Source organism: Stegastes partitus, unplaced genomic scaffold (assembly GCF_000690725.1).
Source record: "Stegastes partitus isolate 25-593 unplaced genomic scaffold, Stegastes_partitus-1.0.2 Scaffold667, whole genome shotgun sequence".
NCBI lineage: Eukaryota > Metazoa > Chordata > Actinopteri > Pomacentridae > Stegastes > Stegastes partitus.
This window is the reverse complement of record NW_007578398.1, coordinates 11,744-22,744: the sequence shown is the minus strand read 5'-3', so window position 1 is coordinate 22,744 and position 11,001 is coordinate 11,744. Positions and strand designations below refer to the sequence as shown.

Sequence of the window (11,001 nt, the reverse complement as noted above, 5' to 3'; positions counted from 1 at the left end):
AGACAAGACTTCTGCTATTTTAAGCCAAAGCCAGAGAAGTCAGCCTATAACAGCCACTTCACAGTGACAGATCCTTCACAGCGACGCCAAAAAAGGTCACGACAGGCCACTCAGAGTCTAACACAAACACTGTTTGGACTAAATCACTAGACGCCAGCGTGGAAATTGTGCAGACATTTTCCAAAGACAAAGGCAAATGCTCCTGCCAGTGTGTGATGCCGACAGGAGCACGTGTGCTGGAAGACCTTTTAGAGACTGAATTAATGTCACTAAATGTCCTTTGACTTGTGTCTGTCGCTGCTGCCACGGCAGACAATAGAGTGATATTTTGGGATGAATCACTTTTCCATGCGGCTGCGTCGTGCCGTCGGGCTGAACGTTGCCGCTCCATGAGGTTTTGATTTATTTACATCCAAACGAGTGCAATAAAAGTTCACAGTAATAAAAAGTTTTGGACGTGCTGCACCATATCTGGGTCAGAAATGGCTATAAATGTCTTTGAACACGAGCCGCTGTTGAGCATTTAACTGTTTTGTACTCCGACCTCATGAGAAGATTCACTTGAAAGTGTGTTTTCTGAATCTTGTTCATCTGTTTCAGGCGCTCGCTGCCACATTTTTACTCACTGTGGGCTCATTTTTCGCTCCAAAATGAAGTCCTGCACCTCTGTGGAAGCAGCACAACCATGTCTGGAAGTAGAGTGAACTCTTCTGTGTTGTGTGACACAGTTATGACGCCATAAATGATACAAAATTACAAATTAAAGTTGAATTTCTTTATTTAATTTACAAAAAATTCAAAAAAAAATGGAATGTACAGAATTTTTCAAGGTGCCTACAAGCATCACGAACACTACAAAAAACAAAATAAGCTCACTCTATGCACTGTAGATGTTACTCTCCTCACATGTTTGATCTGTTTCCTGTCTCCTGAACACTGCCTGCAGTTCAGTCGAAAACGTCCTATAAATGTCTCGACAGTGGAGTCTGTCGTGGCTTTTTAGTTGCGCTGAGAAGCCCAGAAGTTCTTGTTTTTGACAGAATTTGATTTGTACAAATGTGATTGTTGATTTAAACAGTTAGAATGAAGTCATTCTGATGAAATTCTGTTCAAGGACCATCAGAAAGCTGTAAATCCAAACCGCTCTCTTACAGTTTCTAACGCTGATGAATCATGTTGGTCATGTTTTAAAAATATAACACGGCTTTTAAACCAACCAGCAGGTTTTGGGCTTTAGAGCTTTAACAGAAAAACCAATGTTCAGCACCAGACTTCACCAGACTGAGAGTCTCTTCTGGTCCGCAGCTGTTTGTAAGCACTCATGAATAAATAATATCTGTCATAGTCAAATGGTCAAAATAATAAAGCCCATTCATACGTTATGAGATGTGTATTGATAGCGATCTGGTGCGTATTCTCCTCATGACGTGTGTCAGCTCTGCTGAAACTCATTAAGTGGGTTTTATTCTGCTATCAGTCTGTCTGTTGTTACACAACGCGCACGTCAGTCAAGAGAAAGTAATCTCATTACTGCCGTCCCCACGGCGGCCTCATGGATCGTGTCTGTTCTGGCCGTGCGGTTTGGTTTGAAGGGTTCTGTTTACTGCACGTCTTACAGCTGCTGCAGCATGTGTGAGGTCACCGTTTGGACTAATCACAAACAGAGGGAGCCAACAGTTGGTCGCTTTATGGGCTCGGGCCAAACCGCAACTCGTCTTAAAATAAATAGACAATTTTACGGCGTCCGCTCTAGTAGCAGGCGTGACCGGGCGTCCTGCTTCCCAACCAGACGTGGTAATAGGTGCAGCTCAGACTTCCACTTCAGCTACGAGGAGGTGAAATAGTTTCTGGGCTGCTGTAAATGTAAAGTCCGGCTGAAACCCAATGAAGGAGCTCCGCTGAGCCGCTGCTTCCACGGGCCGCCGGGTTCAGTGTTTCTAAATGCGTTTCCAGATGGAGAGAAGCTCGGACGCCCATCAGCACAATGATAAAGTGACTCCGGCGCTGTTTGAGAGCAGAACCGTCGGTTTGAGGAAACAAACGCTCTTTTGTGTCGCCAGAAACTTTTCGCAAAAGCAGCTCAGTCTTCACTCGACACGTGTTGTCAGGATTTACAAGGTGAATAGACGCCACAGACAACCGCTAGTCACCAAAAACAACACTGCTGTGAGGGCCTCAGTCAGCTTTTACAACCCTGACGTCACGTGTCGGCGAAGTCCGGGCCGACCGCAGGACGCGAAGCCTCGACTCAGCAGCACGAGACTTTGTCCAAGACTTTAACGGCACTGACGACAGAGAACAGCGGAAAAAGGCACAAACAGACAATAAAGTTTTACCAGCAGAGGCCTTTGGTTTAAACAGAGATGATGTCATTTGGATTTCTATAGACGCAGTTAATTATTAGAATCTTTAGAGGAGCTGAAGAAAATATTTGAGAAATTTAACCGCATTTAATGATCAGATTTAATTTTAACACATTAGAAACCTGAACTGTTAGTAGTGTAGTTTTTTTTTTCATCATTTAAACCTTTTTTTTTTTTTTACTTTATAAAGGCTAGAAGACAGATCACGAGTGAAATAAGCAGCTTGTTTATCTTAAATCTGCAGAGTACGACTGACAGATTCAGTCTTTCAGGATTTCATAACAAACCAAACAAACCGACCCAGTTCACTTGGACGGTGGGACTTTTCTTCTTCACCCTATTCAGGACTTTTGGGGTCTTCTGGACCCCACTTGTTTTAGGTGACAGGTATTGTTTTGGGGTTTTTTTTGGTAAAGATATATTTTTTTTAAATCTCAAAAGAGGGACATTTGTTTCGCATTTGGAACCAAAAATACGTCAACTTATCAGAAAATGTATTTATCATAGTATAAAGGTCTATAATGAATACCAACAAAGATTTTGCACATATTCTTTTTTGGGAACCCCGAAAGACCTTCTACGTCTGGCAACATGAAAGTCCTGAACAGGGTTCAGGATCACTTTCCAGTTTGGCTTAATTTGACTGCATTGTGCAGCGTCCAGTACCGTAATATCTGGACTATTGAGGCACCTGAATATAAGCCGCAGCCGCTAACTTTAAAAAGAAAACAAGTTTTGTATACATATATACATATATACATATACAGGCTGCAGGTGTCCACGTTGTAACATGAGATGTTTACACAGAAAGATGTTTTAACTTTTAATTAAATACGTACCTGTAACATACATAAATGCTTTTTTCTGAACAGTTCCTGTAACACGGCTGGTCAAAGAAATAAAAACTCCAGCAGCCTACCAGGAATAGTAATTGATCGCTATCTTCATCTTCCTCCTGAACAGTAAAACCTCTAAAGTCATCGTCTTCAGCCTCAGAATTCCTCAGTCTCTCTGTCGTTGTTGCTCAAAATGTCACTTTGGTCTCGAGGCAAATTCGTAAAAATCCACAAATTAGCCGCATCGTTGTTTAAGCCGCAGTGTGAAAAAGGTAGCAGCTTATAGTCCGGACATTACAGGAGTTTACAGTGTTTGAGCCGTAGGTGAGCTGGTGTGCTGAAGCTGCAGCGAATAGGGAAGGATGACTGTGAGGAGAGGCGGAGCTTCACAGATGATAAATGTATAAGTGCCATCTTTCGTTTGGCCATTTTTTGCAAGTAGTTAATTATCCTGAGGTAGCATGAGGCTGCTAATGAATGTCAACAGAAGGGGGAGGGGACGCTTGCAAAGCATTCTGGGATGTGTAGTATTGAGTTTGACACCTTTGTTGTAGAGGAAGTTCCAGCTGAGCCATTTTAAAGAAGGAAGGGATTATTTTTACAGAAAACAATCTAAATATGTCCATTTAATACGCAGAGATCAGCTTTAGGTGTTACATCAATGAACGGAGGAGGAGTTTGAAAAGTTTTTTAGCTCGAAAAAACACCTGAAATTAAATATGGAAAATGCAAAAAGACAGATTTCTCCCTCTAGGAGTGCATACAGATACTGAAAACGTGTTTAAAAGCTTCCCAAGTCCTCCCAACATCCCTGTGATCAGACCTGTTTTACAGCTAAACACTACATCTGGCTTTCTAACGGTTCACATTATATAAGATGCTGCTGACATTTTACAAAAAGAGGAAACGTTACCTGTTAAACTATACATGGTATAAAAATGGCCGCTGTTAAATATGCAGTGTGACATTCAGACTGTTGCATTTTTGAGCCGCTGCGGTATTAAAGATTAAACAGAAGCCGTTTCTATATTGCAGGAGGTGTGACAGAAGGAATGACAACCAGGATATTCATACAATAAACGTCTAAATACGATAAAGCCGATTTAAGCCCCATTCACTGGGTTTAGCCTCTGAAGCCTCCGGGGCGCCTTTCTTTGGACGTGATAAAGACCCGCAGCCTTTCATTCATTTATATAAAAGCCGTTTAAAATAGAGAAACGCAGGAGGCACCGTGGGGAAACCGTCAGATGAGGCTTTCAGCTCTGCTAATGTACCTAACGAAGAGCCCGTGGTGTTCAGGATTCGCAGCTGAATCATGTTAAAATGAACGTCCCTGATGAACGAGGGAGCAGAATTAGATTAGCTTCGATTTTAATAAGATAGTGGACAAATGAGGGTCTGCGCTTAATAATCCCTCATTTCTCAGGGGGTTTGGACACATCTTGACTTTCCAAAAGACGTCTTTAAACTTAAATTTAGGCTCTTTTATTACATTAGCGTCGTGACTGATTTGATAATCTGCTCGGTGGATGAGGTAACTCTGAAGGATGGAATAACAATCTTTATGCTTTATGCTTCTCCTTATTAAGGCTCTGTAGATAAGGTCCATGCCGTTAGAATAAATGTGACACTGAAGTGTACATTTAAGGAGAACTTCAAGATTAATTGATCAGTTGTCAAGTCTTATATTAGTCGCCAACTTTTTTTTTTAAGGTCTAAATCCTGTGATTGGTTTTTTAAATTATAGCTATTCTGCTTTCTTTCCTGGGAGGTGGTTAGCATCGTCGCCTCGCAGCTAGAAGGTCGCCGGTTTGCGTCCCAGTGAGGACACCTGGGTTCTTTCTGCGTGGAGTCTCCATGTTCTCCCCGTGCAGCGTGGGTTCTCTCCGGGTTCTCCGGCTTCCTCCCACAGTCCAGAAACATGCTGAGGTTAATTGGTGATTGTAAATTGTCCGTAGGTGTGAATGTGAGTGTGCTTGGTTGTCTGTCTCTAAGTGTAGCCCTGTGATAGACTGGTTACCTGTCCAGGTGAACCTGCCTTCACCCTGAGTCAGCTGGGATAGACTCCCTGTGACCCTAGTGAGGATGAAGGTGTAGAGATGATGGATGGTTTCTTTCCTCCTCCATAAATGTCTGAAAAGTAAATATCTCAGGGTTGGGGACAAAAATGGTCATTTTTTCTCTGGATTTAAGAACCACTGATGGACATTTAAAATCTAATCCAAACTAATGGATTCATCGTGAAACTAATCAACAGAGAAGACGCTCGTTAGCTGCAGCAATAATTCTGAACCCCTGAAGCGTCTCCTTCACCCGCTGATCAAATTCACAGTCACTCACCTCCACCTCTTTCCAGGCTGCCATGTGGCGTTGTTGGATGAACTTCATCGTGGCCTGGGTATCCATGGCAACCCCCACACTCTGCCAAAGTGGAGACGGTGATTGGGGTTCAGGATCTGACACCTACTCCACGGTAATGGCCACCAATGACACGTTGCAGGCGGTCGGCGATGAGCCCGCGAGGGTGAAAAACAGCCATAGCTGGGCCCCGTCGCCTTCGCCTCCGCCCGTCCTCCACTACGAGCCCCGACCGGACCAGTGCTCCGTCCACTTCAGCACCAGCGCCGCCTCAGCTCGACGGCTGAAGGCCCAGAGGGAGGAGCTGGACTACCTGCGGGCCATACAGCACGCAAACAAGGCGGTGATGGAGAACTTGGTGCAGTACGTCGGGGCGGAGTTGGGAGATCAGAACTACGAAGACATCATCAAGGAAAACGTCATCGGCATCCAAGAGGACCACAAGAGCTGCCATGAGGTGGTGGAGAAGGCCGAGGAAGACCTGGAGAAGCAGCTGGAGGGAGACGGGTCGGACTCCCTCGCCGGGATGCAGAAGTGAGTGCAGCAAATCAAATGTGTTTGTGCCGAGCTTCATAAAGTTAATGGTGTAAATGAAACGAGAGCAGCTAGAGGAGGACGCGCTTATTTGTTTGTGCACCGAAGATGTAAACAAATTAACGGCGGTAGGGCGTAAATTAAATGTCTTGTGACTGAAGGTCTGTTAAAGCGATTTTGCTTCTCATTAGACAGTGAAAGCCTGGTTTTGCCCCCTTCATTCAGTCCGGCAGCTCATGTGTAAAGGTTTTATTATGTGAATACAGAGGACTGACATTTGACCTCCTCGTTCAAACACCAACCTTCAGAATCTATATTATCTAGTGACCATCTTCTGAGCGTGATCCGGGGATCTGCAGCCATTTCCAGCTTCAACAGCTGAGAGTGCAGGGGGATGGAAACATTTAGTCATTTAGCTCATTAGTAGTGATGAACGATATTCAAATTTCTGGCCGATGCCGATATTAAGATTTCTGATATCGCCGATGACTGATATCACCGATGTCGATATTCCATTTTTTCATTATCAAAGGTAGAGACGAAGGCGCTGATGTTAGACAGTCTCTGGTTTTTCACATCAGCTAAATTTGTTAATTGGACCAATACCGATATATTGGAAAAAAAAACGCTAATATCGGCTGATATCGATATTAAGATTTCCGATATCACCGATGTCGGTATTAAATTTTGTTCACACTGAAAAATTAGTATAAGTAAGAACTGTGAGAAAACTATTGAAAAGAAACTAAATTAGATCACATAGTCTAATTTATTACAAAAGTAAAACATATTTAAACATATTAAATGTTAAAGGACCATTTTAGTAAAAACATCTGTGAAATAGCAGCAATATCAAACGTAGAGACGAAGGCGCTGAGGTTAGACAATCATTGGTTTTTCACATCGGATACATTTGTTCATCAGACCGATACCAATATATTGGAAAAAACACTAATATCGGTCAATACCGACATCCGATGTTACGATTTCTGATATCGCCGATAACGGATGTTACCGATGTCGATATCAAATTTTTGTTCACATTGAAAAATTAGTATAAGTAAAGCACTATGAGAATGTGAAGACTATATTAGACCACATAGTCTTCTTTATTACAAAAGTCAAACATATTTTAACATATTTAACGTTAAAGGACCATTTAAGTAAAAACATTTATGAAATAGCAGCGATATCAACTGTAGAGACGAAGGCGCTGATGTTCGACAATCATCGGCTAGATTTGTTCATCGGACTGATGCCGATATATGAGGAAAATACACCAATATCAGCCGATACGATATGCAATATTAAAATTTCTGATATCGCCAATAACTGATATCACCGATGTCAATATTACATTTTTGTTCACTCAAAATGAGTATAAGTAAGCACTGTGAGAACGTGAAGATTATTCAAAAGAAGCCCAAATTAGACCACATAGTCTTCTTTATTAACAAAAGTAAAACATATTTAACATATTTAACGTTAAAGGACCATTTAAGTAAAAACATCTGTGAAATAGCAGCGACATCACCTGTAGAGATGAAGGTGCTGATGTTAGACAATCATCAGCTACATTTGTTCATCAGACCGATACCGATATATCAGGGAAAACGCGAATATCGGCCGATACCGATATATCACCGATATATCGTACATCCCTACTTATTAGTTCATCAACCTCAGATCACCAGGATGCCATTAAATCTGACTGTCATTTCTCTCCGAACAACTCCGAGTTCTTACATCTGAAATGTGAGGATTTGCTGGTTTCCTTAAATTTCGGGACTCCTGATTGCATTATACAATCATCTGAAGGATTCACTTGGATGTCTGGGAGATAGTAAAGCCATTATTCTCTATTTTCTGATTTCATTAACTCGGCATTTACTCAGATTAGATGCAGCCTGGATATAAATAAATGTGAACGTAGTGATTTATCGGTTATGCGGCAGCACGGCCCTTTAAAGGAGGCGGCGGACTCTAAAGCCCCTTTCAGACCTGCACTGCCTTCTGTTAATCTGACAATAGTCTGACTCACCGGATGTAGACTTCAGGTGTACGTAAGCCATTTCTCCCACACATTTCATGCACCTTAGTCCTCCCTGTTTGTTGCTATTTTCAGATTTTCCTTCACTACAGGAAACAACAAGCTTCGAGCAGCAGCCTACACACTGAACAGATAAACATTTGAGTCGTGCAATTATGCAGCCCTGCTTGATTTTTCGGGGGTCGCTCACCTTCCTGCATACAAATGTTTCTCCAAAACACTTTTTGCAGAATCACCGTTGCCGCATTCTCGACTCAGCTCCGCCTAACACGACTGTGATCGGTTTAAAGAAATAAAAACAATCCTAAATGGTTTTTTTTTATGTTAATGAGGTGCAGCCAAACCATTCAAGACGGATCCTGTTCTGTAAAACTGATCTGACGACATCTGAATGTGTCGGCCTCGTGTCTGATTGAACTTTTCAGTAATAGGTCAGAACCTGCAATATCTTCTCATCACTTTCAACACAGCACAGGAAGAATTTTTACACATTTCAGCGCCAATATTGATCCGATAGCATCCCGGAGAGCAGAAGACACAGTCTGATGCCTAAATTGTGAGACACATTCCTCATTCGCTCTGCTCCACAACTGAAGAGTTCATTTGCAAAAACAGATAACTTTAAGAAAACTTGTTTTTGTTGTTGTTTGCTTGAGATAATATCAATCAAACTGAAGCTGAGTGGATCTGACTCATGACAGCTTCAGTTTGATTGATATTGTCTCAGGCAGACGATGGAAAAGTCTGTAACAGATCATCGAGGCTCACCAACAACAAATGCAGTCCGGCTCAAGTTTAGCTCGTTGCTGTTTGCAGGAATCGTTCCTCTGAGTTTATTAAACGGCATCAGACAGAAGAAGGAGCTAATATGAGCAAAGCAACTGAGCTGCATGCAATCATGCACATGGAACAACGGGGTTACTTCATTAACGATTTATAGTCATGAATTATTCCTGACGTGGATCGACCAGGACGTAGTGGAAAGTCAGGCTGTGTTTCATTCTTCACTTCAGACTCTTATCGGCTGCAGTTAAATCCGTTGTTAGACAGTTGGTCCTCCTCAGGTTGAGTCCTGAGCTGTTAGTCTTCTTAAAATAGTAGTTGGATTATCAGCACACAGGCTCAGATGTTTCAGTGTTTAGGAAATCATAAATAAACCAGGCTGTTAGTTATTTGATCAGCAGCTATTAGTTCAGGTCTAGTCTGTTGTTTATTAGTTCATTATGTACTTGATGAACTTTCCAATCTCAAATGAATGACGAGTATCGTACCATCACTGTAGTGGCTGGTGTGTCTGACAGAATGCCGTCACTTTAACAGACCGGTGAAGCAGCAGTGTCACGTATCTTCTGATTCTGCTTCCCCCTTCCCAGTCTTTCCCATTACGTAACCACCTTTAACCACGTATTAGCCCACATTGTAATGTATATCATGTCCTCAGCTCTGCTTTCACTAACCCAGCCTCTCCCCACATCTATGTCGTCCTGCTCTCTCTCTCCTGCCCGTCGCCCCGCTCGTCTTGTTCGTCTTCCGGAGCAGAATCAGAGAGGAGTCCTTGGCCTTTGAAGACATGCTTCGTGCTGCAGCGGACATCGCCAGCAGGTTGGAGAGCTCATCACAGGCCCTGCATGCTTCATTCACCAAGCAGCTGAGAGACATTGCCAAAATCCATCGCTAAGAAAGTGCTGAGAACTGTTTAAAAACTGCTCACATGCCATCCTTGAACTTGTGTTCGACATCCTGCGTGAGGCCCAGGAAAAGAGGGGAGAAGAGAAAAAAACCTTCCTGCGGCTTTCTGTTCGTGTTTCTATGTGTATGTATGATGCAGCATTGAGAGGCAGCCATGTGTCAAGGTCATCCTTTAAAACTACTTTAGTGATCAGCGCAGACGCACAGCAACGAGAAAAAAAAGAAAAAGAAAAAAACATTGCTGGGTAGAAAATCATAACCTCGTAACCCATTAAATAATTTCCATCCAGGACTTATTCATGGAACTTTGTGAGGTCAAACATGGCAACAGTATGCGGTGCAGGTTTCAGCCAAGCCGAATGTTTATGGATCAAACTGGATGGGCCTTCGGAGAGCCCTCATAATGGCTCTGTTAGTCTTCTCCAGAGGAAGCTATGGTTTGGCCATCTGGTTCCAGGGTAAGGATGGAGGCCAGGACACGCTCACAATGACTGGTGTGGCAGTGGAGAGTTTGTTTCTGCAGCTACGAGAAAAAAAAAAAGGAGCAGACTGCCAGTGGAGCAGCTCTGTTACAAAGGGATGTCTGCTGTTTGGATAAAACTATCTGTGGGGACAAGATAATATATATATCAAATCTCATATTTCCTGCAATTAGGAAGACATAAGAAAAAACTGTGAAGCTGCACAAGAAAAGCTGAATTAAAATATTTAACATCAGTTGAATGCCTTTAACCCTGCCAGGCTCGTCTATGATATTTGCAATTATAATTTGTATTGTTATACATTTGGGTATAATGTATGATGTCATGTATGTTTGATCCAGTTTAGAGCAGCTGACAATAAAGCAACTGTCTTCTGAATGCTTTCTAAGCTTATGTTTTGCATGTATTCTGCATGTCATGCTCATCAATATATATTTGGGGGAACCAAAACCTTGACTGAACACATTCATTCACCCACTCTGCCCTCTAGCTGCTTTCCACAGGAATATCCCAGCGAAGTTTGTTCAGCTGCATATGTCATCTGTCACTCATTCTGTAATGATCTGATGAATAAATATCGTTAGTTGTCTGATTTTTGGGGGTTTTAGGGTAAAAAAATGATATACTTTTGGATGTGTGTGTGTGTGTGTGTGTGTGTGTGTGTGTGTGTGTGTGTGTGTGTGTGTGTG

At 42.4% G+C, this 11,001-nt stretch overlaps 1 protein-coding gene across 1 annotated transcript in view; it reads left to right on the top strand.

Moving 5' to 3' along the window:
* LOC103363520 (uncharacterized) overlaps positions 1–10,904 on the top strand; it is a 12,538-nt gene extending 1,634 nt beyond the window's left edge. The window contains exons 2-3 of the mRNA XM_008290328.1: positions 5,556–6,091; positions 9,681–10,904. Of these exons, the coding sequence (XP_008288550.1) occupies positions 5,562–6,091; positions 9,681–9,819 (669 nt within the window). The 5' untranslated portion in view covers positions 5,556–5,561 and the 3' untranslated portion in view covers positions 9,820–10,904. The remainder of the gene's footprint in view (positions 1–5,555; positions 6,092–9,680) is intronic.
* The last annotated feature ends 97 nt before the right edge of the window (positions 10,905–11,001 follow it).